General features: G+C 39.3%; 1 protein-coding gene across 4 annotated transcripts in view; it reads right to left on the reverse strand.

Moving 5' to 3' along the window:
- The window catches only part of GRIK1 (glutamate ionotropic receptor kainate type subunit 1), a 354,685-nt gene that overhangs the window by 115,235 nt on the left and 211,827 nt on the right, over nucleotides 1-27,623 (reverse strand). For all 4 annotated transcript variants that reach the window (XM_010977372.3, XM_031458530.2, XM_064496747.1 and 1 more), the window contains exons 2-4: nucleotides 22,469-22,636; nucleotides 18,706-18,963; nucleotides 9,034-9,215 (exon numbers count right to left, since the gene is read on the reverse strand). In XM_010977372.3, coding sequence (XP_010975674.2) covers nucleotides 9,034-9,215; nucleotides 18,706-18,963; nucleotides 22,469-22,636 — 608 coding nt within the window. The remainder of the gene's footprint in view (nucleotides 1-9,033; nucleotides 9,216-18,705; nucleotides 18,964-22,468; nucleotides 22,637-27,623) is intronic.

Raw genomic sequence — 27,623 nt, forward strand, 5'->3', positions numbered from 1 at the left:
AGTGTTATCCTCAATGTATGGATCTGAAAGAGAGTATAATTATAGTATACATACTCAGGTTTATTCAGGTTTGATTTCAATCCTGGGCTCTTTGTGCTGCTTGTTTATTCATTGATAATAGGTATAAGTCAGTACTTTGCACGAAGTCCTTCTGGACTTCAAGAATCCAAATAAAAACATATGAGAGCAAAGTTAGAAGGACGGGAGCTGGAGCGTTATTTTGAGGAATGGATCCATCAAGCCAAGAGAGCTTGGTAAGTTGCCTCTCTATTTTGAAGGGAGCCTCTTGTCCAGAGAGCTGGGCCCCACTGTCCAAGGCTTTGCCGTGGGTGGTGCTGCAGGTACCGTGAGAGGAGCCTCACTCACTTTTCCCACTTCTGTCCAGAATTCAGACCTACACAGCTCATCTGTTACAGTATCTCTTTAGATATTTGAATTAATTAGATCTTAATTTTAAATCTCTTTAGTGATGTTTGGGAAGAACTTTAATCTCTTTAATGGAATCAGCTTTCATCAAGAAAGGATCATTTGTAAAAAGAATTATAACAAGTTTTTGTTGTTGTTACAATTGTGTAATAGACATAATAACAGATTTTTTTGTAGAGTTGATGTTACAGTGGTAGTGGGCACAAGGTGTGGAGGGCACTGCATGGCACGCTAAACAATGTACCCTTTATACTTAAGGCAATAACGGAGGGGGGCACTCGGAACTTTCACACATGAGAGGGATAAAGTCAGATTTTTTATTTAGAATGAACACTGTATGAGGCTACATGGAGGCTGGATGGAGAAAAGGAGGGAGAGGGGACTTGTGGCAGGGAGATCATTTCGTTCTAGTGCAGGAGGAAAATGATGAGAGAGGTGGAGAAAAGGAGGTAGAATCTGAAACATATTTAGAGGGCAGAGTCTACGACATTCAGTAACTAGTAGGAAAGGTGAAGGGGAGTCAAGGGGATTCCCTAGGTTTCTGGCTTGAGTAACTGAATGGTGTTTCTAGTTATCAAGACAGGGAGAGGAGGAGAAACTGGCTCGCTGGAGGAAGGATGAGGAGGAAGATGCAATGTGTTAAGTCTGATACGGAGATTTAACGACATTGGACAGGATCTTCCTAAGGCAGGGAGACTTGTTAATTTAGGCTGAAAGGAAGTTTGGGAACCACTGGTGTGATATGGCGCGGGGGTTGGGTTGGGAAGTGCTGTGTCACCCTTGTAGCTCTGTAGTACCGTGTCACTAATAATACTGGTGATGCTGGTCTCTAACACGTGGGATGTTCCGTGCACCGGTGGTGGGCTTAATACCTTATAGGCATTGTCACATTTAATTCTTCTCGAAACCGCGTGAGGCAGGTGCTATGACATTCCTATCTTACAGTTGTAACAAATCACAAGTCACTAAGTCCTCTACCAAACAGCTCCATCTAAAACACTGGAATTTTCATGGTATTTTATGCCCCCTGGCACAGTCTTTAGCACATAGGAAACATCTAATAGCTGTTGCCTGAATAAATGGTGCAATTGACATCTTACAGAGTCACCATTATGACAGAAATGTTGTGGCTGACAGTCACGGGGAAAGTAGGGTGGAAGGGTCCTTTTGGTAAAATCTTGCATTTATGAAGGGTTGAAGAAGCAGATGAGGTTAACATAACAGAGTGATTTTTAACTTACTTCAGCCTTCTTTAGGGAATCTGAGCGAAGCCTTGGTTCCTGTCCCCTGAGACAGGCACACTGATGGACGTGGACATCTTCAAAATTTTGAGTAGAGCTGAGCTTCACTGATCTCACTATAGGCTTAAGACACGCTTTGATATACACATCTTCAAATTCTTTAAATGGTTCCTTTTAAATCCCCAGCCCCCTTCTGTTGCAAGGATAATTTATCATCTATTTATGGCCAAATTTTGATGTACCTCGAATTAAGTATTCGAGCATTTCTGAGGCATATATGTGATTTTTATTACCTCTCAATTCAGATTGAAACAAATTTAAGTCCTTTTCCAAATCTACTCTTCGGAGGTTTTTGAGAATCCTCAAAAAGGCATCATCCACACTGAGGACATAGACAAATTGCAACCCCCTCAAGTAAATTGTTGATTACTCATAGAGCTCAATTAATTCTTGTGTATATTTAATAACATACTCATATCTATGAACTGCTCTTTACAGCCCAAACTATGTGCTCAGGAAATGTAAATAGATTCTAATATCTGAGAGAAACATAATTAGGATGGGGATGTGCTGCCAAAGTAATTATATAACATAGTACAAATTATCATCTAGCTAGTATAAATTGAGATTCATCATTATTACATTGTCAGGACTTATCCAAAGTAATGAACTTATCATCAGTTAAGTGTCTCAAAGACAACCAAAGGATTCCAAAAACCTTAACAAAAGAATGAACTGCTTAATTACTTCCCCATTTCTTTGAGAGCCCACTAAGTACAAGGCAATGTGTTAAGTCCTTTATGTCTAGACCCTAGTTAAGAGGATTCTTGATTACTTGTATGCATGGAAGCTCGGTGCTGAAGGGAAGCTTAGCAAGATTAGAATCCAGCAATCCTATTTTACAGATGAAGTGACTGGGTTGAAGAGGAATAAACAGACTTGCTCAAAGTAGCATATTTAGAGGGTCTAAGAAACCACATGAGACCTTGGTTTGAAATTCCAGCCTTACCATTGAGTGTATGCCTTGGAATCTCATTTTTCTCGTCTGTAACATGGAATATTTTGAGATGATAAAAAGATATTATCTTAACCAAATGCATAGAATATTCTGGCACATAATGACTATCCAAGAAATGGTATTTATTTTATTATATTAGGGGAAGAGCAGAACTTGCAACTGGATCTCCCAGCTTTTACCTAAGAGTAGTCATAGTCCCTTACTGCTTTAGAAATTAGCTTCATGGTCTCCATCCAGTTTATTGGCATCGTATGGCTAAGCTCTTATGACATTCATTTTTAAGGTCTCTTTTACCTGAAGGTGGCAGAGATTTGGGGTTTTGCTGTTGTTTTCACTGTTGTACCTTTAGCACCTTCAATCAGTGCTCAGAAAAAAATCTGTGTTGAATGAAAGAATGAATTTCTCTACCATGTCCCTACCACATCCTCCACTCTCTTCAATATAAGCAGCATTTCTTGAAGGCTTGTGTAAGCTAGAAATGATTGTATACTTGAGGAAAAAAGGAAGCAATTGCATTTAAGAAGTGCAAAGCTACACTAAAATGTGTTCTGCGTTCCATTACGAGGAGAATCAGTTGATATCTTGGTGTACGTAACAGTAGCAGAACAGGATATTTTGTTTTCCTTTTAAATGCTGACATGTTTCAAATCCAAGCCTAGCCACTTGTTGGCTCTGTGACCTTGGGGAAGTTACATAATCTCTCTGAGCTCTGTCAGTTTCTTGTACACAGAATTTTATCTTAAAAAAATTAAATGACCGATGCACTTCACCTGCTTAGCACCATGCCTGGCACAGTGTTGAGTACATGGTGGCTCCTAAGGTCTTGAGCTTATTCTATGTGTTTATGATTAGGAATAATGGACTTGAGGATCTGACTTAGTGGGTGCAGTTTCCAAACACAGGTTTTCAACCTCTTAGCGTAGCACAGCTGTACTACTTGACTTGATGTTTTCTGTCCTAAGGGATGAAGACTGATGGTGCCTCTGTCCTGCAGAAACATGAAATGAAACCCATCTAACCACCTCGGCTTGCCTTGGTCACAGCTCTTAGGCATAACTATATGAGAAAAGAATCAATGCACAAAATTATTTGATTAATCAGCATTGCCATTGCACTTCCTAGCAAAGGGAAGCTGAACATTAAAAAATACATTTTCTCCCTGGCCTTGTTTTTACGCTAACTGAAAGAAAAGAAAAATAAAAAATAAAAACAAGAGCAGGCAAATGTTGACAGGAGAAAATGCAATACAATTCTACAAAATATTTTGGTACTAAAATGTTTTATGGAGACTAATGGCTCAATTATAGCTTAATACTCATTGCCACGAGTGTTGTAAGGGGGAAAACATCTCCCCCCCCGATGTGCTTGTTCATGTAAACAAGAGAAAAGGCTTCCTGAGTCAGAAACAGTATGTTCAAGCTCACCCACTGGTCACTCTCCAGTTCAGGGAGTTGTCCCAGTCCTGAAGCAGCTTCCCTGCTGGATGGAGCAACACTGCGTCTCCTCCCCCTCCATCAGAGAACCATTAGGTTCCGGCTGCTGGGCTGGAAATAGTGACTTGCTTTCTCAGTCCTAGTACAAGATTTGAAAACAACGATGCAGTTTTCCAAAGAGGCAAATTTATTTTTGGGAAGTGGGATCATTGGTTCTAGTGCATTACTGTTCTTAATGACATAGGATTTCAGGATTGTATGAAATTTTCCTTTTGAGGAAACTGAGGCACAGAGGAACAACTTGTTCAACCATGCTTGGCAGAGTTGAGAGTTCAGCATACTGAATCGGGTGGAAGGAAGGTGATTTTGGAGATTACTTACTTATTAAGAGCTTCTAGCCCAGTTCTTGGATTATTCATTTCAGTTATTCAGCAGAGATGCACTGAGCACTCACTGTGTGTCAAATAATGTAGCAGATGTGGGGGATTTGGGAGAACAAGACAAAAAAGGCTTCTATCCTCTTGGAGCTTACACTGTAGAAGGGGATACTGATAACAAAAGAATCAATGTCCTTAATTAATTATAGATTTTTATTAGGGTTACAGAGCAACTAAGGTGGTAAGGAATGAGAAAGGAGTTCCTTCTCCTTTATCTCCCAATCATGAAGGCTTAGGTGAGGCCAGCTTTGGAAAAGAATGATCCAGGTGTTAGCAAGTGCAAGGGCCATAAAATAGGGAAGGGAGGGCATGTTGTGTGGCTGGGCAGAGTGCCCCTGGAACAGCATCCTGGAGGCGGGAAGCTGGCAGGGAGGCTGGGTCATGTCATGTAGGTCACAGAGTTTTGCATGAAAAGCGTGCTCAGTAGATATAATTATGACTGTTCCTGAGCTTCATTTTTTATTTGCAAAAAAAAAAAAAAAAGCCAATAAAAATTACAGCAAGGGTTATTATGTCCATTCAAGGAGATGCTTGCTTATCACCCAGCATGGTGCTAGGCAGATTACGAGTTCCCCGCCTACAGTCTTCTTACCCTATGCCCTTTAAATTCATCTGCCACCAGCCATACCCTCGGTAGAATCATACTCGGTAGAAGTGAGCGAGGGGGCAAGTGTGGTGGAGAGTGAGGAGTCAGTGGGAGGAGAGTGGGACTTGGGGGAGATAGGAGTGAGGAGGACCTGGGGACCTAGGATTTCCACATTAAAGCAGATTAAGGAGAGACCAGCATCCTCTAAAAGCATCAAGATGCCTGCTGGGAGGTGGTGGGTGGATGGATGGGTCCCATGTATATGCTGCTGGTTGTTGGGGACACTGTTGGGCTGCAGAAATTCATGAAGTCTGTTCGTCTGAGAGCCCTGCTCCTCTGTAGCCTAATCAAGTCCTGACATTTGAATTTTTAACTAATTTTGGGGAAATAACTTTTCAGATTCTCATCATATAGTACTTGTTCAATGTGAATAGGAATGATTACTTTGCTGAAGTGATTAGCATGCCAAAGAAAAACTATAGAATTTTCCCCAATTTTTACTTTTAGATAAATGTCAAATATCTTCTTTAAAGTGCATTCGATTTCTTTTTTTCTTCTTAAGAATCATTAAAAAGTAGCAAAATATGATGAAGGTACAGGGAAGTATAGAAATAATGGGAAATGTGCATGAGAAGAAAGCCAGGTTACCCTGGCAGAGAAAATTTTCTCAGCAGTGATTTTAGTCACCAAAGAAGTAAAAGCTGTTAATACTAATTTCATCTAAAGGAGACGAGCAGCGAGTGGTGGTGTTTTTCTCAGATACTTCTGGAAGCATAATTCAGAGTGGAATGGTTATCTGTTCTGAAATGAGGGCCACTTGTGGTCAAGTGGGCACACAAGCCCTGGGATTAGGTGGTCTGGAGGCCACAGGGCAGCGAGGCTGTTCAGAGAGTGACCTTGTGTGAGGCACTCGACCTATCTGAGCTTCAGTTTTCTCAACTCTGAAGTGAGAATGCCAAATTAGCCTCAGGATAAACGGGGACAGCACGAGAGGAGATACAGGATGCTAGATACCAGCTTTGTCACCTCAGTTAAAAAAAAAAAAAAGTCTCTTTCCTTCCTCCCTTTCCCTCAGAAGAAAGAGATTGGTTGAGTGGTGGCTGGAATTAGGACCCTGAACTCCTGAACCCTCAGCCTCCCTAGAAATTCTCTGCAGACAGATGCAGGGAAAGTCCTTGTCTTTGTTTCTACATGTTGTTGCCCAGGGCTAATGGAGCAAGTTAAATTGAATCACAGGGAGTACTAGTACCCCATTTTGACTAGAATCAAAGGTCCTAAGGTCTTCAATATCACTTTTCAAATCATAACCACCTCTTGGAGGTCCAAAGGAAGCCCATTAAATCAACCTGGGTCCTTTGCTGTGATTTAAAAAAAAAGAGCAATAATTCTTTCACATGCAGTAAGGTAGGGGTTTCATGCTGGAACCTTTAAAAAAGGTTCTCCTTCCCTCCCAATGTTTGCAGATCATTGGTCCAGAACAAAGAGGGGATGAACAGATCCTTTATTCACTTCCCCTAATCTTACCACTTGCATGATTAGGGAAAGTAAACACAAGATAAAACAGGATAAGACAGGATGGAGAAAGTGTCCGTGTCAATGGTTAGTGCCAAGCTGAACTATCCCTACTTCCCCTTGTCCCTGCCAGATATTTCTTGGGAGGGGTCCTCTTAGATGGTTTTCTGTGTGTGTGTGCGTGTGTGTGTTTTAATTTCCTTTAAATGATATAATCTCTATGCTATAAGAAAAGAACCATTTATATCAAAGGAACTTTATATCCACATTTATCAAATTAGAGGAGGAGAAACTCTAGCAGCCCCTCCCCGTGGCCACCATGCACATCTCTTGCCTCTTCCAAACCTGCCCGTTGGGAGAGATATGGCCAGTTATGTGAGCCAAAAGGATTTCTAACCAAGAGAAGGCTCATCAGCAAATCATTCTCTTAAATGTAACAGAAGTCCCTGGCTTCTGCTATAAAACACTCTTGGGAAGGGACACTTCTTTGCATTTTGAGGGCTACACATAAAATCAGGGCGTTTTTTTCCTCAGTTCTGGTCGACACTCCACTACACACTTTAATGACTGTATTAAAATTCTCAAATGAAGCCTTAAGATAAAGGGCAGCAGATTATATTCATTCACCTTTAAAGTTCTCTAGTTGCTGACATTACTGCAACATACTTGCTTTCTTTACTGAGATATATTTATAGTAGCTAGAGATTTGTGAATGCAGCTGTGGTCTAGAGGTAAGTGACAGATGCTCTGCCTAACTTGAGAAGCAGCATGTCACAGTGGCGAATGCATCCAATGGGATAAAGTAGGCTGAGTGTTAGATCCTGGCCGTGTTACTCTGGGGAAGTCATTTCACCTCCTACAAAGTAAGAGAATTAGCCTTGACGATGTCTATGATTGCTCTCAACATTTCACCTCCTACAAAGTAAGAGAATTAGCCTTGACGATGTCTATGATTGCTCTCAACCATAACCTTAAATAACGTCTATGATTCAAAACAGATTTTTAGTATAATCTTGCAGGCGATAAGAGAGACCTCTAGTCCACTTTTCTGATTATCTACTTATAGTGAAATTGACATTTTAACTCTGCACTCAATGGCTTCAGAGAGATGCCCTTCAAGTGTGAGATACAGCACTGGACGTTCAGGCTAGATGACCGCTCCAGGAGAGCTCTTCCAAGCGATTCAGACACTCACAGATCTGCATTTGTGTGGAAGGGTTGGTCTGTTTGTGAAATTAGTGCCCATTACCAGTCAACCACACAGCACACCCCAGTCCTTTTAAACTAGGGAATACTATATCAGCTTGGACCATTTTAGATAAGCACATTGCTTTATGCCACAGTAACTATTTAAATTACATACATAAATATAACCTGACTATTTCCCCCTACTTCCCCCCAATTCAATTCTCTGGTCTTTTATTAATACTTCTATTTTAATCATCTCGCTTGCTTTTCCCATTGTCCTTGTCTATGCTATTTTCTCAGCCTCGGTACTTTTGGCATTTTAGGTTACATAGTTCTTTGGGTTTTTTTTTTGTGGGGGAGGTGTCTTGTGTCTTATAGGATGTTTAGCAATATCTCTGGCCTCCAATTACTAGTTGTCAGTAGAGTGCCACTGTCCCCAATATGACAACCAAAATGTCTCCAAACATCGGCAAAAGTCCCTGTGGCGGGTTAAGTCACTCCGGGCTGAGAACCACTCTGTGCTTAATCTTCTTTTTTTTTTTTCAATTCTGATTTTTCTTTCTTGGACATAAGAACAATGCTATATCCTGAAGGGCTTGGAAAGTATTACTCTGTTATTATCATTCTTAACATTCTAATATCTTTCACTTATGTAAGGTTTCACAATTTATCAAGCATCTCCACCCACACTATCCGTGGAGATTTAATGCATGCCAGCTCATTGTCTGTAACAAATTAGCAGAGGGAGGCATCTTTTCTGTGACTGTCCCTGTGCCCTTTTTTCCAACATGCTTGGAATCTTGCATGTTTGATAAGAGGTCTTGCCCCGAGGAAGATGTGTTTAGGACAAGTCAGGCCTTGTGTAATGAAAGCTGGCTTGGTCTTTCAAAGAGTCATAAAATAAGACATGTTTAATCACCTTGAAATGATACCCTTCTCAATCTCTGCTGGCAGGGTCTACAAATCTGCCAATACATACTCAGGATGGCACATCTACAGCTACATACCAACAGGTGGCTTCAGTGAGGACTGAGCCCCACGGCTCTTTAAAAGTGTTCTGAATACTGCAGTCCTCAGCCTAAACTGGACTGCTGGGGTCTTATCACGCTGCACTAAGTGAGAGCAGATGGCATTTTTGAGAAAGAGAAATGAGCATATCCCCCGCATTTTCACCTTCTCCCTACCCTCTTACCTGCTTAAGGATTTCAGCAGCTGTTTCGTGTGAACAATCAAATATCACATAGAACTCCTTGCCTTTCTTCATCTCCTTGAGTAAAGGCTTGGCATCTTTATTCCCAGAGGGCAGCTGGCGGATTTTGATTTTAATGTTGTATCTGGAGGGAGCTTTGATGAGCTCTTGCAGACGAATTAGACCTGGAAAATGACATCCAGTCACACAACAGACTGTTCTGTCCAGAGTATTTGCTTATTGCCATTTATAGTCGAACTCATATATCATTCCCAAAGTGTATCAAGGGTCCACCTACCTAAAGGTTACATTATTGACTTCTCATTTGTCATTCCTCTTTTATGGTGAATTATATATATTTTCCTTGTGTGGGCATGTGTGGCTAGAAGCACAATTTTCCCAACAGCACTTGGAATTTTTTAGAATGCAGTGTTCCTCTCCAGCTTTCAGCCAACACCGTAACTCTAACAAACCAAGTTTGTAATTGTAAAACTTTTGTAAACAAAAAGTGCTCAAAGTTTCCAAAGGTGCTTAGTGAAATGGATAACACCTTCTCACTTGGAAAAAAAAAAAAAAAGAACACTAGAATTTCTTGGGGACATAAATCTCTGAAAACCTTTCATCAAAAACATTTATATATAACATACCATTTACCAGCTAATTAGTTGGTCTGTTTTACATAATTTTCCAGTTCTCACCATATAAGCTATTTATAAATGGCTTATTATATTTTCTTTCTGATGTAATTGAACATTGAATTGGAAAATCCTTTCTTGGTTTAAAAGAAAAGACCATAGAATTTTGAAAGATTATGATAATAAAGGCAGAAACAACATTGTTTAAAAATCTGCCATTGGTAATTGTAGAAAAGAATGCAGCCAAGTAACTTGACGGAGAATGTTTAATTCAGCACAAATATAAATCTATTGAGCTGCACCATTTTTTTTTTTTTTTTTTTTTTAGTAGAAGTGCTTAACTAGGGTGAGACCAACAGCTCTATAAAGCCTCTATCTTATTTCCCCTAATGTTAACTGGTGCTGGCTACACTGCTTGATGTTGGCTCTCACCCAAGGACTCCCATTGGAAAATTGAATTTTTTTTTTATTACACAGTCTGTGCCTTCTGAATGTGTCAGCTTCAAGTAATCAATAGGAAATGTTAAGTTATCACTATTCAGATAAAGATTGTAGTATGCACTGTGCAAGATACAGCACGGATGACAGCCACCTCTGGACTTGGCACACTTCTTTTATTTTATTTAGTTATTTGTTTCCTCCAGAAGCAACATTTGTGTGTGTCTAAGATGTTATGTTTCCTCTAAGACCTTGGACAGGTGTGGTTATGAAGTACAGTAAACTTGTAGGCTACTGTTCAGAGTCAAATGGACCAGGGCAAGGAAGGGAGGACTTGTAGAACCACATCAAGATTTAGTGCTCATTATCCTTTTTAACTTTTTTAACATAAAAATTGAAATTTTTAAAATGATAGCTTTCCTGGACTCCTGCTTTTCCAATCAGTCAACATGGCTGATAGCTTACTTCCAGAATTGCTTGTCCTGAGCTCCTGAACGACCGATGAGTACCAATGAAAGAAAACTGAGCATATGGACTTCTGTGTTTGTTAATCCTCACGGCAATCCTATGAAGCAAGTGTTATTATCTTCATCATTTCATCATTTCAAGTAAGAAAATCAGAGCAATGAAGTAACTTACTCAAGTTTACAAATATAGGGGGAGCTATGGCCTCAGACCGTCTGTGGGTCCAGTGCCTAATCTTTCCACGTTACCATCCTGCTGTACAAATAAAAATTGTTGGTCCCGAGGGAACAGATTCAGCTTTGGGTTATTTGATGAGATGGGGAAACAGTAGAAACAGGGACCTATTCTACTTTCTTTTTTACTCCAGGCTACTTGTAATTCTCTCGTGGGGTTTACTGTCCTCCTGCTTTGCAATCACTTCCTTTTTTTTTTTTTTTTTTTTTTTTAAAGCATGACCACAAGGGAGATCAATGTGGCCTTTAAATAAACTAGGACAAAAAAAAAAAAAACATTTAAAAAATGCATTTCATAGTCTGCAAATGAACTGCTCTTTTTTTCTTTGCTAAATGAAATGTCAATCTTGACATGCATTTCCTGTCATGATGACTTATACACATGTTAACGACATTTAAAGTTGACTATGTTCTCTCCCTTCAGTCATTCATTTTTAGGAGAAAACATTTCCTGAATGTTCCCTGTATACCAAGTCCCATGCTAAGCACTAGAAGTGAGACATGAACACATCTTGCTTTAAAGGTCCTCCCAGCCCATAGAAGGATTTCATCCCTTCAAACTTGGGATGTGCATGGGGCAACACTTACTACCTAACTTTATAAATTATGACCTGAGGCTGATGGGGGCCAGAGCATCTTGATCAAGGTCGTGTTGAAGCCACTAAGTGGCAGATTCAGGACATAAAGCCAGGTCCACCTCTGACCCTCAATCTAGGGCTATTTTCACCAAATCAGTGGCCCCTCCTGACTTTCAGATTTAAGATCAACTAACTACCTGACTGAAGGACTAACTAACTATATAGAGAAATAATTACATAAATAAGCAGAGGAAAAAAACCTTAGGGCCAGTATAAAGCATTCAGCCTTCATTTGGCAAATGAGACCATTAATAAACAGACTCTCTTCTCTTCAAAGAAAGTAACCATGAACTTTCACAATTATTTCATAAAAGAAAGTTATTTTAATACTGATAGAGGAGACAGGAAAATTCAGTAAAAAAGACTAGTTTTTAATTGGACTAAATTTATCTTTCAGAAAAGCTCACTGCTAATGCCCTCATTTTCTCACGTTGTCCATATACAGGTGAACTGGCCTTGGGAAAGTTGACGCTCAGCAGATTTAAAGATTACAGACCCAAGATGTAAGAAGAACAATGAGCAAGGAACAGGGAGGTTTACTTTTTTCTTCCAAAGCAATTGTTTGCTTAAAAAATAGCCTTTCTGCCTTCATTAGCAGACATGGCAGAATTTACAATTCAAAAGACTTTTTAGTTCACAGGAGATGAAATTTAGAGAGAGCTTTTCCTTTTATTTGTGTTTCGCAGCAATCCATCAATCCTTTACACGTCATTGTTAAGAAGTTAAAACTTGTCCGCTAAACAAATCATTGCTTCAGGGAAAGAAAACTGATTTAGGCACAACTCCTAACTTTGCCAAAGGCCCTCCTGTGTTTGGACGCCTGGCAGCCTTGCCCGAGTGACCCAGTGCTGACAGAGTTGCAGAGAATGGTAAGGGTGCATGCAGACCTGATAATGGTGATGGTTTTTCTAGCCCTGGATTCCAAAAAAAATGTAATGGGGACAATTAGGGAAACTGGAATATCCTATCGTGTATGTCTCTATCAACATTAATATCGACATAGATGTATCATAGTATTGTATCAGCGTTAAGGTTCCTGTATTTGATAATTGTACTGTGGTCACAACAAGGAAAGTCCTTATTCTTATGAAATGTACGCTGATGTATTTAGAGGTAAAATGATCATGCTGTCTCACTTTCAAATAGTTCAACAATCCTACTACTTCCTGTTATTATTGTTGCTGTTGTTGTAGTTGTTTTTATATTGAAAGACTATTAGAACAGTAAAGTGGCAAATGGTAACAGTTGCTGAATCTAGATTCAGGATGTATAGGAGTTTGTTGTACCTTTCTTTCAACTTTTCTCTAACTCCACATCTTTCTCAGTAAAAAGACAGACCATGAGCCTCCTTCTTCCACTCCCACATCCAGCAATGCAATTGGAAACTGCACTTCTGGTTTAAAAAGTGCTTTAAAGCAAGAAGCTAGTTTATTTCACGTGAGTTTGAGCTGGGCTCTGCATGTAGAGATTACTCTCAAAGATGTTCGAAAGGCCACTTCTAAACACTTGCTTTGGCCGTCTGTCTGCTCTGTGTACTCAGATATGACACACACAGAAATGCTGATTTGCATGCCCATTGAGTGACTCTGGGGACAGGTGGAGTACATGGAAGAGAAAAAAAAAAAAAAAAAAGAACCTGCTATTTCCAGTAAGTGTTCGAAATTTCCCATGTCTTCACCTTAAATAATAATAAACTTGCTATTTGCATTGCCTCCTTTTATGAAGTATCCTACACACTTTATAACTAGCTCAGTAAACCTCAGAATATACCTCTGAGGTTGATAGGTGTCAGTGCTGTTTTACAGTAAGAAAAGTGAGGCATAGTGAGGTTAATTGTTTGGATTGGCCTTGAAAATGAGTCACAAATGCCAGGAATTGGAAAAGACCTTAAAGGTCAAACCCCTGTTTGACGCATGAATCCCTTCCACACAGCAGTTGCTGAACATCTCTTCGTCTGAGAAATTCTCTGCCTCATTTTTTGCAGATCAGTCCATTTCTGGACAGCTTTAGTCATATTTAATGAGCATCAATTCAAAAGAAACGTACATAGGTTTTCTTGAGTCTTAATCCAATTTCCTGTCCATTAAACCACATCAGTGAATTTGATGTCAAAAAAAATGAATGTAATAAACCACGGGGACTCAAAGATAAGATCATACATTTTAAATGCTAATTTCATCTGCATTTGAACTTGGAAACATGCAAAATGGCATTTCTCAAACTTGTTGGTATCCAAATATACCCACATCTAATAGGATTCTTAAAGGGATATATATACCCTCCAGAGAAGAGGGAAAAATCAGAACTGAGAAATGGAAATAGATAAGTGAGTGAATTACCTGGGGAAAGTGCAGATCTTCATACATATGATTTTCCAAAAGTGCATCAAAAAAGGCTAAAGACTTCCGAAAAGAAAAACTGTGTCCCTTGATCACAAAGAATCGCATAGAAGACTTTAGTCAGAATATTTGAGATTAACTGTGTTGCAGTTAGCTCCACCAGTATGTTTTGGTCCTGAACTCTGGTTAATACCAAGGGTAGCTAAAAATAATATACCACCATGCAATATCTAAAGATTGATTTCCAGTGCAGAACTCTGAAACTTGTAACGGGTTTTCTGGTCAGGGGACTGGAGTGGGTAAATAGGAAGGGTAGAAAAGAGTAAGGGCAGAAAAAAGGGAACTATAATTTATTATCTTGTTGGTACTGAATGCCAAGGACTTTCCATGCCCCAGCTATTTCAAGTGGGATTGGGGGAGGGCACGTAGCAGAGTGTTCTGGCTAGCATGAGGTCGTAACAGCACAGTGGGGTGACCTGCGATTGCTGAAGTTGAAACAATTCACTTATTCTTTTACTTGGCACTGACTGTGTACAGCGTATCATTTATTTTGGTTTGATTATCTATGGTGAAATGTTTAATTTTCTTCAAGTCCAAACTTAGAGCATCTGTCAAAATTCTTGTTTCTGTAAAATATAGTTCTTTCTATTTTCTATGGGAAAATATAATCGACATAACAAATCTAAGTCACTATTTAAATACAGCTATTTCACTTATTTGCAGGGTGGCTGAGCATATTAAATGAGTTAATTACAAAAATATTTAGAACAGTGCAAGGCAATTAGTCAGTACTCCAAGAATTTCATTATTATGATTTTTGTGGTTGTCGTTTCTCTTGGGTTTTCTTTCTAGATATAGTGTTTCAATCAATCAATCACTGACTTTTTTATGTATGTTAATCTTACTTCGGGTAATCCTCACTGTAAAGCTTTGAGACTATGTTTAAGTGACAGTTAATTGCTCTTTCATTGTAGGCTGCATTTTATAAATTTTATGGCTCTGGTGTGTTGAGAAAAATGATTTAAGGTAACCATGGGTAAAAAAAAATGAAAACCTCTTAAGCTCTATGTGTTGTGAACACATCTGGCTGGAACTCATTTCCCCGATGGCCTCATCCAGTCCTCTATACACTGAGGACTTTCAATTTTCTATCTCCAGCCTATACTGCATCCCTGAACTACAGACTCATGTATTAACTGCCTGCTCACCACCTCCATTTGGATGTCTAGTAGACATGGCAAGCTCAAATCTTTTCATGACTAAACTCCTATACCCTTATTTCTCCAAACTATCTCCATTTATATGTTTCCCCATCTCAGGTGATGGCAACTCTAGCCTTTGGTTCAGGCTCAGAAGCTTAGAGTCAGCTTTGACTCCTCTATTTCTCTCACCCACCTTCCCCCCAATCAGAGCACTTTGCCAGTTCAACATCAAAATATTTCCAGAATATGACCATTTCTTACTCCTCTGTGACTGTCACCTTCATCTCTCGCCTTGATTTCTCTAGACGCCAACCATTTTATGCTTGCCTCTCTATGTTGTTTTATTAATATAAGACCCAGAGTGATCTTTTTATGATATAAATCTGATCATATCCCTCCTCTTCTGAAAAGTCTCCAATGGCTCCCCACTTCATGAAGAGTCAAAGCTCTTCCAGCAATCTACAAAGCTGTCCATGGTCTATAGTGTCCTTCTCTTGACCCCATCATCCTTCCATTCTCAGTCTGATCCAGCCACACTGGCCCCCTCGTTTGTGTAAATAAAGGTTTACTGAAACACACCATACCTGCTCATTTACATATTATCTGTGGCTGTCTTCTTGCTCCCTCAGCAGAGTGAAATAGTTATGACCTAGACACGATGGTCCATAAAGCTGAAGTTCTCTAGTATCTGTCCCTTTAGAGAAAAAATTTTGCTCATCCCTGTTCTACAAAATTGGCTATGACTACATTTCACCAGGATTGGCCTTGAGAAAGCAGAAACTGCTGAATCTTCTCCACACTGAATTTGGTGCTCAGCTTCTCAGCTCTTTTTGATGTGTGTGAAGGGATAGAAGCCAGGTTCCCACCAGGGGTCTAACGAAGCAGAGGCAATGGCCAATGAGCAGCAATGTCTCATTGCCTACAGTCACTTCTGAACATGGGACTCAGAGAGAAGTAGGTGACTGATAACAAGAACATCCAGGCAACAGAGAAAGAGAGAGATGAAGCAAGACAAAACTTTACTTCCCAACAGTTCTCTAGGGTCTTTCTGCATTTTCTCTTCTAGCGGACAGAATTCTGCTTGCTGGTGTTTGGTGAATTAAATTTTGCCCTTAGAGACGTGCACAGTGCTCCCTTGACTCCAGTGGGAGTCATGGACCATTTGGTCCCATAGACATCTGTGCTGGCTTCAGGCAATTTAACAAACTCCTAGACAGATCCCAGTAAAGTGCTCTTTAATGGGTATTAATTCTGGTGTAAGGGCAGGTGCTGAGCACACCTAAGTCCTTTCTTTTCCTTCAGGTTTAGTAAGTTTTCTTCTTTTTACGGCTTGATAATTACTGCAGCCAAAACCCTGAGTCAAACAGTATTAAACCCACTCAAAGTCAAAAGATGTCTGCTTTTATTGATCTCAGTTGACCTGTTTGCTCTCTGGGTTCTAATTTAATGGCTCAATTGATTATTCATTTGCATTTTTAAAGTCTTTGTGAGCAATATCATTTTAACATGAATCGTCTCTAACTTAATGGGCAAAATACAAACACATTTTGGATTTCCAATTTCAGCGAGTATTATTGAGCAGCTGAGCTCAGGTGGACTTTATAAGAATGAAAAGATTTCAGTTTCTTGTAAAAGGTAATAGAAGGGATAGTTCAAATTTTCTCCTGTGCAAAATGGACATCAGTTCTGGGCACTCACCTGAAACCGAAAGAGTGGTTAGGTCATCACCTTTTATGTTATGCTCTTGCAAATTATAATTTGTCTAAACACAACTTGAAATCTACAACAGTTACGCTCACACCCTTGGTTGAACTCTTTCTTAAATTAAATCCTGACATTTCAATATTATTTATTGATTTGTTTTCCTCTTAGATGATCCTGCTTTGCTGGAAATGGTAGAGATAGTGAGAGAAAATTATGCTATAGAGGGTGTTACACAATGAGAAATAGTATTATTTTGTTAACTCATGGAATTCTCTATTTACAAAGGTACACAACATGGAAGACCTGTCTACACTTATGTTTACAATGTAGTATATGTTAAGGCTCTTTAAAAATGCTTATGGAACTCATTTGATTGTACGTTTTCTTCCTTTACAGCAGGCAGGTGAAGCTTTAAAACTATGACTGCCTGTGGCTTATCCTTCCTGGTAGGACTGTTTTGAATATAATGTTTATAAATTACACATCCAATCACCTACCTTCACTTCTTTCTAAAATGAGACGAGGTTTAAGAAGATATATAAATGCATATTTCCAACCAGAATAGTCACCTTCATCTGACAGTTTAAAATGAATCCAGGGTTTAGTGCCAAACAGAGGAGGCTCACTATTCATTCTCTGAGGAATAGTTAAGTGCTAGCGCTTGGTGAAAAAGATAGCAAAAACAGGAAATATTATTAAAAAGTTCAAAAGCGCTTTGCTTTATTAATTGTCACTAGTAATTTTGTTAGTCTTATTACCAAATGTGTGGTTCAAGGAAAGGAGCTGGTTTCAATTCTTGAAAAAAATTATTCAGAAACTAAACAGTACTATTCCTTTTCCATGTAACTGCTAAGCACGTTCCTAGATGCCAGGATTATGTTAGGTAGCCGATCATAAAAATAAATAAGATAAAATTCCAAGTGTCAGGAATTCCTAGTCTCATAAACATGGAAACAGAGAATTGAAATGTGATATAATGCTTCTATTTACAAAGTGCTGCTAACTCCTAATGTGGTCCCACGAGCTGTAAGAAAGCAGTGGTATTTGAGTGTGATCACGGACAAGGAGGGAGCTTACCACCTTGAGGGTGTGTGGAGGATCATGCAAAGTGAGGGGCCAGCCTCAGAAAGAAAGAATCGGGGTGGACTTGGTAGTTAAGGATGGGCTCCTCATCAGAGCTGAGGTGTGAGTACAGGGGATGTTGAACAGCTAGTGCCTGGGTTAATGAAGATGAACGTGGTTGAATGATGCAGAACTTTAAATCGGAAGGACTTGGACTTTCCCATGTAGACACCAGAGAGTCACGGCAGAATTTAAACTGGATAAAAAGGGTCTTGAACTCCAACAAACCTCAAAATGTAAACAGAAGCCAAAGGGGGAAGGTGCCAGTGAAACTTCAAATGGGGGAGAATCAGAGAAATGTCTAGTGAGGCGCAGAGCACCACATGTCTGCCTTCCTCCTAAAATGAGCAGGTGGGACAAAGCAGGCCTTCTTTAGGGCTCATTGCTGGGGGTTCTTAGTCCTTCCCCACAAGATGGTTAGCTTTATTGATATAACTTCTGTTTTTGATATGACTTCTAATTAGATTCCTCTACCTAGTTTAGAAACTTTTCTAGACATTTATGTAGCTACTCATTGAGCTGGAATCATTTTGTGGTCATTTTCAAAATGTCTCCCCATTCTTTAAGGAATGGAGTCATGGTCACAGTCTTGATAGAGTTGGATACATTAAATTATATCTTTAATATTCAGATAGATTCCAACATATATCAATAAGGTGATATTTCTTTTTAAAAAGTGCCCTTAAGTTTGATGATGAGAAGGTCATCAGAAAGGATCAACTCACCAGAAGGAACTGGAATTCCTACACATGGCATTCCTAAATTAGAATACTCAATTAGCTTCATATAAGAGGGCATTTCCATGCACTCCACCTGGTGAGTCTGATGCATATGGAACACTCTGGTTCCCTTTTTTCAGACCAGACGTGGCTAAGTGAGGTCTTGTGTGAGTCCCATACCTGTGCTGTCTTCATACACCACGGTCACTGTTTTCCAGTTGTAGTAGAGGACCAGGTCCAGGACCGCCCTGCTGATGGCCGCATAATCTGGGTAGAGGTTGATGTAAAACAAATCTTTGTTGTCCACCGAGGGGTGTTTCCAGCGAGTCTGTATATGTGGAACTTCTAGAGCGTTGCAAATAGACTGCACAGCACTGACAGAGGAACTATGGGAAGGACCAAAGAGAGCAGCCACACCAAGAGCCAGCTGGTCACATGCTGATGTCCATGGACAAAGAGTGGGTGGAACGGGAAAGCAGGGAAGGGAGGGAGAAAGAGACAGTTCTGTGAATGTAATCTTTCGTTTCATGATTCCTCTTTATTTTCACTATTGGAAACTTTCCTCCACTCTCCCTTATATGTTGAAGAAATATGCTTACTCCAACTCCCAACATCCCTGGGAAACTAAATACTAGAGATGTAAATGTAGAAATGATTAGCAACATGTCACAGGGCCAATGCCTGAAAATAAAATGAGTTGCTGGTCTCACTTCATTACTTTTAATCAGTCTAAATCCCTTGTTTGATGTGTTGTTACCCAGAAGCACTCGGAGCTACTCTACAAGCCATATGCCAAGTGAACATCATGTGAATTCAGTTCTGTCTATGGCCATGTGGCGATAAAGATATCAACGTGGTCATCAAAGTTAGGAGGCTCTCTGGGTGGCTGCAAAGTACTTAGTTCCAGTCTCCCCAAAACTTGGAAAGGAGTTCCAGGCTATTAAAAAATTGCTAAAGAATGTTAAGTGATGCTGATACCTAACTAATGACAGAAGAATGGAGCAGCATAGCTTAAAGGGATCTTAGAAAACAATTGGTCCAGCCCACGAATGTCACAGGCAAGGGAGTGAGTCAGGACCAGTGGAGAAGGGCAGAGCTGCAGCAGAGCCCAGGAACCCAGAGCAAGGTCAGGCCTCTTTCCACCTCAGTATTAGCCACAAAGTCAAGTCAGTATGGACATAAAAATTAACTTTTCACATTTATTTACTTTTTGCATTATAAGAATATATATACACATTGAGATAATTTAGGATACTTATAAGTGTAAGGAAGAGAAAAAGGCTCTGAAATTCCACCATCTGGGGATGATATCTATTCATATTTTGGTGTTTCAATTTGTATTTTAAAAAAGAACATAGTATAGATACAGTTTGATGCATTGCTTTCTTCATTGAACACTCAACTGAACACTAAAAGCACACCCTTTTCTCCAGGTCATTACAAATTCTTCAGAAGTATATTTTAGTGTCTGAAGAATAGCCTATTCCATAAGCATATCATTACTTAACTATTCCTACAATACTGAGTATTTAAGCTGCTCCTAATGTCTGGTTATTATCAGTAATATTGTAAGCACTTATCTTAGTTCTTATATTTTTTCTGAATTTTCCTTTACTTTCTGAGAGTAGATACTCAGCTATAATTAAAGGGTATTGATATTTTTAAGTTGCTTGATATGCATAAACTAAATCCCCTTCCAGAAAGGTTGGGACAGATTATCTCCTACAATCATGTGAAATAGTGCCAGCTCATTTTCTGCTGGCATAAATTTATGCTGGCATTAAGTATAAATTTAGAAACATTTCAAACTTTTATTTTAATGCTAGTTTAAAGGAATTTGGAACCACTGAGAAATAATAGTTGAATATTTGAATTAAATAATAGGAAAATTTATCAATGACACTTTATTGCTTTTTAAAATAATGTCAATCCACAAATAAAAATAAGTAGAGAAGTTACACAGCTTTGTCAAAATTACCTGACTTGATTCAGAGAGAAAATTAATACATGACATTTTGAGAGTCATATTTCAAATATCAATGGGATAGCAAATGTTGACTATCATTCACAAGGAACTTTCAGACGCTGTGCTCTTTGGTACTGAATTGTCACAAGAGATGAAGACATAATTTTGGACATTATATGTTAGAAGTTAAAACTGTCCTCAGAAGCTCATTTTCTGGATATGTTTTCATTGGTTAGCAAGAAAAAAATGAGTGCATGAGCGTGTGTGAACTGTTGTTTTATGTAGCGGGGGGCAATGGACTGAGCTTCCTGCTAATATTTAGCTCTGAGATGCTAATACGACTTGACAGAAAATCAATCCTTTTGAATTCTGTTTGCCAGCAAATTACCAGTTTTAAGAAGCTTTGGGGGTGTTTAATTTACAAGTATGGCAGGTACTTCAGATCACAAAAATGCTTTGGATTTTGTGTAGGTTGAAGTATTGTTAAATGTGGTTGGCTTTCTGGAGTATTTACTCATTAATGTTTTGTGAGAGAGTGGTGTGTGTGTGTGTGTGTGTGTGTGTGAATGTGCTTCTGAGAGAGAGCGGGAGACTGACAGAGAGGGAGATACAGAGAGAGGGAATTATGCGAAGATGCCTTGTAAACTTTAAAATACTGTATAAACATAAGGTTTTATAATTTGTTCATAGACAACTCTGACCTGTAGAGTATCTCGAAATCCACTCATCTCTAAAAAGAAAATATTCTAATACTAAGATCATGCCATAGATTTAAAAAAAATCATTATACTATTCAGTTTTCATCTCTGCTTCCAGGAAAACAAGTTTTACATTTTATTTGTGAAGAACACTAAGAATCTTGCAGAAGAGCGTGTTAGGTGAACACACCCTACAGTCCTAACTGAGTTTATTCTGTGCGGAAACAACCAGCATTCGGTTACTCAGAAGTCAGCAGGAACGCGGTGCTTGTTGCATTCCGTTTACTTGTGTGCTTTTGTTGGGCAGAGCCTTTCCCCAGGAGAGAAGGACCCCCTCCTGCTCTGGGACGACCTTCCCGCACAAACACCCGTATGGAGCCTCCACAAGTCCCTAGTTAGAGCCCAAGCTTCAAATATGCCGAGTGTGGCTGTGCTTCAAAGGGTCACCTTGGAAGCGTCTGGGGGACGTGTGAACGAGCCCCACAAGGCCAGTGATTCTTTCCATGAGACAAAATTTGCTGCCTGCACGCAAATTAGATTACTTTTTGGGAACCTGTTTTCCGTTCAGGAGAAAAAGAGAATCAAATGCCGGGACAGTTCTCACCGATTTAAATCTTCTCTGACACCAAGTCCCCTGCTTTATTTATGTATTTTTTAAATTGTATGAGTCCATACATTTATTTTCTTACTTTTCCCCTTTTTAAAAAATTGCATATTGGGGTATAATCGACATGTAACATTATATTCGTTTCAGGTGCACAACATAATGATTTGATTTTTGCAATCCTCACATTTCTATAATCTTGTGGAAAGGAGTTAAAAAAAAAAAAAGTAGAGAAGATGCTAGGTAAACCCAGTAGCTCATAACCTGTTAAAATTCAGGGTGTATGTTCTGTGTGTTGTGGGCATTTCCACATGCTCGGTGGGTATGACCTCCACAAAGTTTTATTTGACTGCACTGTACAATTTCATGGTGGTATCTCAGCCTCAGGAAGGAACAAACAGATCAAGCTTGACATTTTCCATTCACAGCTGAACCAGTTAATCATAGAGTGGAGGGCACTGAAGGGTAAGGTAATCAGAAAGGCCCAGAAAACAGAGCTCGGCGACATCCATTAGGGTGGTTCAGACTGCGCTGGACAGCGACATCCAGACAGATTTCCTGCAGCCCATTTGCACAGAGATGTCCACTTTGAAAAAGGGAAGGTAGCAAGAAGAAGGTGACTTGTAGAGCAGACCTATCACCCAAAGAAGCTTTTAAAAGTGTGAAAATAGTTACCTCTCCGTGAGGCTTCAAAACTATCAAAAAGGTTAATTCTCTGGATGTCATAGGTTAATGTAGTGTTAGGCATCAGGGTTCGATTTCTGTTAATGCTGGTGACTGCAAACTTGAACGCTAATTCTTCAACATTAACAGGTTCATTTTCCACAGTTTCAAAAATCCCTCCTGTAGAAGCAAAAGAGATGCATGAGAAGCATTAGTTACATTATTTGTTTGCATTTTTAAAATGAAGAATACAAATAATCAAAACAAAAGGCCCAAAAGAAAAAGTACAGAAGTGGGCAGAACAGATCCCACACCCAACGTTAAAAGTTAAGTTTATCAGCATATTTCAGATGCGGATAAAACTTCATTTCTGTGTGCTTAAGATTTCAAATCCAATATTGGTCTGTGTAATACCTATTAGATGGCAAATACATTCCAGATATTTAGCACCATATAAAGTATAATTGATGAGATGATGGAGAGTGATTTTTGACAGTTTGAAAATGAATCACACGGCGGTGAACCTAAACACAATTTGAGCTGCATTCTGGTAGGGCCATCCATTTTAAGAATGAAATTTCTTCTATTCAGAAACAGACATTCTAGACTCCAGAGGGATCACTCAGAGTTGAGTGGGGTGAAAATGAGCCATATATGCACTTAGATTTTTTTTTTTTTTCAGAATGAAAACATGTCTTCTGTTCTTTGTGGCTTAGAATTCTGGGGTCATATTCTAGTACTTTACAAAGTGCATGGGCAGATTCAAAAAGCTGTGGATTATTTTTGTTTGTTTCATTGTTTTGAGAAACTAGTCCTGCCCCAAAGCAAACCTGCTTCCCATCTTTGGAGAAATAATTCCTCCACTCAACAAACACTTGCACTCAGCCTCTGATCTTAAACATGAGGATCCCATCACAAACAATACAAAATATCAAAATATCAGCGCTTAAAACCTCATTCAGCTCTGACTCTGGTGTTGATAGAGGCAATTTGAGTATTATTAACTGTACATTCTTAACGTTCTTTAAGAGCTGTCCTGGGATTATCCACAGACACAGAACATACAGTAAAGACTCTTAACTGGCCTCCACTTAACTTACTCCTTGACTGACCAAGAATCCTCACTTTCTTTGAAAAAGCGTATTAATCAGTATGCATAGAATACTGAATACTTATAACTAGTGGATTGTTATTCATCTGCTCTTACTATTGAGTGATTCCTTATTTAAGGTCAGTCGTAGGTGTTTAGCAAACTTGTGTCTGTTAGATTGATTTGCAAATGCTTCGATTTCTCTCTTGACTCAAAAAAAAAAAACACGCAAAAATCTGAAACTGAAAATTACAAACATCACAGGCACAAGTATGATTTATGTATATTCTTTCTAAGGAAAAGAACCCCAATTAGTAGACTGTCATTCAAAGAAGTTACTTTGATCCTATTTTGAAAGAATAGTAGACAAATACTTATCTATCATTTTTAAGTTAAAATTATTTGGGGGGAGCAATTTCTTTCTAAATAAACTTTCTCTGTTAAATAACCAACCAACTAGTGCCAGTTTTTAGGAGCTACGAGGTTTTTGGAAATGTCTCTGGCTTTTATAGACTGATGTATGAGATGAATGTGGAAATAATGTCTCTGTTCTCAGAGAAACCAGAATTGAACACTATGTAACCATGTATGTGACCATGTTAACCTTTTCCTGTGGAATCATGTTGGATGTTTATTGTAAAATCAACCTGAGTAATATTCTGTTCTTCGACTTTGTCTTTTTCTTTTGTCAGATGATGATAAGCAGGTCCTGGGGGAGGGAAGGAAGGACTTTCAGTTTCTCTCAGAACTGTTAGTGGATGCTCAACAGTGAGATGGTAAGCTCACACAATAGACACTTGGTCACCAAAAGAAAATGAACATATGATGGGTTGACTGCTACTATCCAGTTGACCCACAATTGGAATTAGCCCCGACTTAAGATCAGAAACTTGTGTTAGGGCTTCCATTGCAATAATTAGCAATTGCTTGTTTATTGCCCATCTCCCCAGGGACATGGTGAGAACTCTCATGAAGATGGACTATATCTTATTCAGAATCACCATCCTTATGGAGACCAAAGGATCTTAAGATGTTCAGCCTGCAACTATTTAGGAGAAAAGTTAGCCATTGGTACAGATGTGAGCACCATTAATCTCTATAAGGTAGGCTGGTAGGAGGGAACGAATACCTGAGCTGGAATCAGAAGTTCTGAATTTTGAACCTCAGTTCACCTACTTTCTCTCTGAAAAGACTGTTTAAATATCAGGAAGAAAGTTACTATGAAATAGCTCTTTCGCTATTAACATTTCATTTCAGCCTTATAATAATCAAGGTAGGAGGTAGTATTCCCATTCCTATAAATGAAAAAGTGAAGAGAGAAATCACACATCTTGCCCAGGTTATTCAAAATCACAAAGCCTTGTCTAGGACAAACTTAGATGTTTGGTTCTCATATATATCATTACTATTTATTATTATATAATATATATATGGTCACTTCACCAGGTTACTGCTGATGTCCTTCAGCTCTAAACATGGGCCGACAATGCTGACTTGCTTACTCTGGAGAACTGCTCTGTAAGGGAAATAATGCAATGCAGTGAAAGTTCCCTGAACCCTCAATCATGCCCCAGAAACAAGTTAGTATTACTACATGTGGATAATAAGAATAAAAAAGGGGAACTGGCACTTGTTGAAGAACTGCCTGCTTACCTCAAAATCCCCCCTTTGGTATAAAGCTGTCCTTTAAAGCTGAATGTACCTGGGTTTAAAAGAATATCAACCGTTTCTGTTACGTGCTTAGGTGGGTGTGTAGGTAAACCCTATTTTGTCATTTTGGGGACAATTGTCTTTCATTCCTTCACCAAATAAGCATTATAAATGGCATCATTAGCTCAACACTCCAACACACTCTCCTTTTTTCCTAATAGAGGAGTGCTGACAGATACCAAAAACCTACAGTGAAGTGAGGTATACACAGGACTGGGGAAGCCCCGAGAAAGTGAGATCTCATAGAAACAGAAGAAAGTTATTTATAGGAGCCAGACCTCATTCAGGAGCAGACTCTAAGAGTCAGCCACTCCCCACTCCTCTTCCTTCTCATAGCTGCCAATTTGACAAAATTGAGTTTCAGCGTCTTTGATAGGAGGAGTTGAGGGACGCACACCTAAGGACACGTGCATTCTTTATTCATTTATTTTTGAGATTTGTAGGTGTGAGCTTGTCAGTGAGACATTCGAAGTCTTTGGGGCTCTCCGTGTAATCAGCTTCTGAATGCCCGGGTTCCACGGTTTCCAGAGGAGGAACTCCGACCTCGTTCCTTCCTCTGTTCCTCTTCCTTATCTGCTCTTGTCTCTCCCTTTTCTACCCATCCTGTTCCTTTTCTCCTAAGGTCAATTCTCTCTCTTTCTGTTACTTAAGCTGAGCTGAGCATGACTTCTCTTATAACTTCGATGGGCCATGGAAGGTTTAGAAAAAGCAAAGCTAAGAAACTAGCTTAGTTTCAAGGAAGAGAGGTGGAGCTCTCCCTCCCACCCCGACCGCTTTGCTTTTTTCTAAATTGTCCCAGCCAAGTCAGTGTGTGAGGAAAGTAAGCAGGAATTTGTGAGTTCCTCAAATGGAGGCAAGGAACCAAATGAAGATTAAAAAAGAGCTTTTTTTTTTTTTTTTTTTAATTGTAACTCTTGAGAAGTGGAGCATGACAGATGGAGTGCAGGAGGGTGAGAAACCTCCACGTCCACGTGCCTGGGCTTCCCATGTTCACTTTCATCTCTTGCAGTCACACCTCACATGTACCCAAAGTGTAAGAAGTATTGTTAGCATCTTTCACATAAACTATTTTTTCTATTTTTTTGGGGGGTGGGGGCTCAAGCAATGGAGGATGTATTTATTGTCAGTTGTCATATATGGACAGATTTACATTGAAATGATTTCCCTCTGTGATTTTTTTAAAATTATTTTCATTCAAAAATTTTTTTCTTTTTCTATTTTTATTATATGAACTATATAAAAATATTTTCTGTTTTCTGTTACATGAATAAGATTGAGTACAGATCATAAATTAGTCCTTCTAGACTGGCCATATGTGATATTGTAATTTATAATAAGAAATGTATATTTGGTCTCCAACCTCGTTTCTGGAGCTAAACTCCTAAAACCCTTGAAATTTCTCAAGTGATGAGATCAATAAAGGAGTCTTTTGTTATATTAATGAGGTGGCTTTTGGAAAACACCTTAGGATGGAGGCTGGTTGCTAGGAGAACCAACCATATGACTAGAGGGTTGGAAATTTCAGTCCCAGCCCCTTGACTTCTCCTTGTAGAATTGCCTGCTCATCTTGAAGTTGTTTCTTCAGTATAAAGTTGTCTTTTAAAGCTGCATGTACCTGGGTTTAAAAGAATAAACCAGCGAGGGGAGTGGGACTGGAGACTGAGTTCAGTTGCCAATGGTTAATGATCTAATCAACCGTGCCTATGTGATGACTTTACAGAGTTCAAAAGAATGGGTTTTGGAGAGCTTCCAGATTGGTGACCATGTGAAGATTTGGGGAGAGTGGTGTGGCTAGAGAGGGCATGCAAACCCACACTCATTTTGCATACCTTGCTTATGCATCTCTTCCTGAGGTATATCTTTGTGCAATAAACAAGTCATCTAGTAAGTAGAATGTTTCTCTGAGTTCTGCAAGCTGCCCTAGAAAATTAATCAAACCCAACGAAATGGCCATTGGAGCTCCAACCTAAACCTGGGCAGTCAGAAGCACAGGTGACAATCCAGATGTACATGAAGGAAAAGGCAGTTTTGTAGGACTGATCCTTTAACCTGTGGAATCTGTGACACCACCTCCAGACAGGTGGTGTCAGAATTGAGCTGAATTGTAGGACACCCAGCTGGCATTGGAGAACTGCTTGATGGTGTGGGGAAATTCCCCCTCGCCCAACATATATTCTGGAATTGGAATCAGATAGTTAGGGACCAGCCTCTGTCTTACCACCAACAGGAAGCTTGTAGGTCATCATTGACACATATCCCAAGTCTCTTCTTCAACTCATCCAACATTTACAGCCTGAGGTCAAGGCAAATGATAATTTAGAACACATTGTCCAAACAGAAGGAATGGATCAGAAAGTGGAAGAGGTT

The sequence above is a fragment of the Camelus dromedarius genome, chromosome 2 (genome assembly GCF_036321535.1).
Source record: "Camelus dromedarius isolate mCamDro1 chromosome 2, mCamDro1.pat, whole genome shotgun sequence".
In the NCBI taxonomy this organism is placed as follows: Eukaryota; Metazoa; Chordata; class Mammalia; order Artiodactyla; family Camelidae; genus Camelus; species Camelus dromedarius.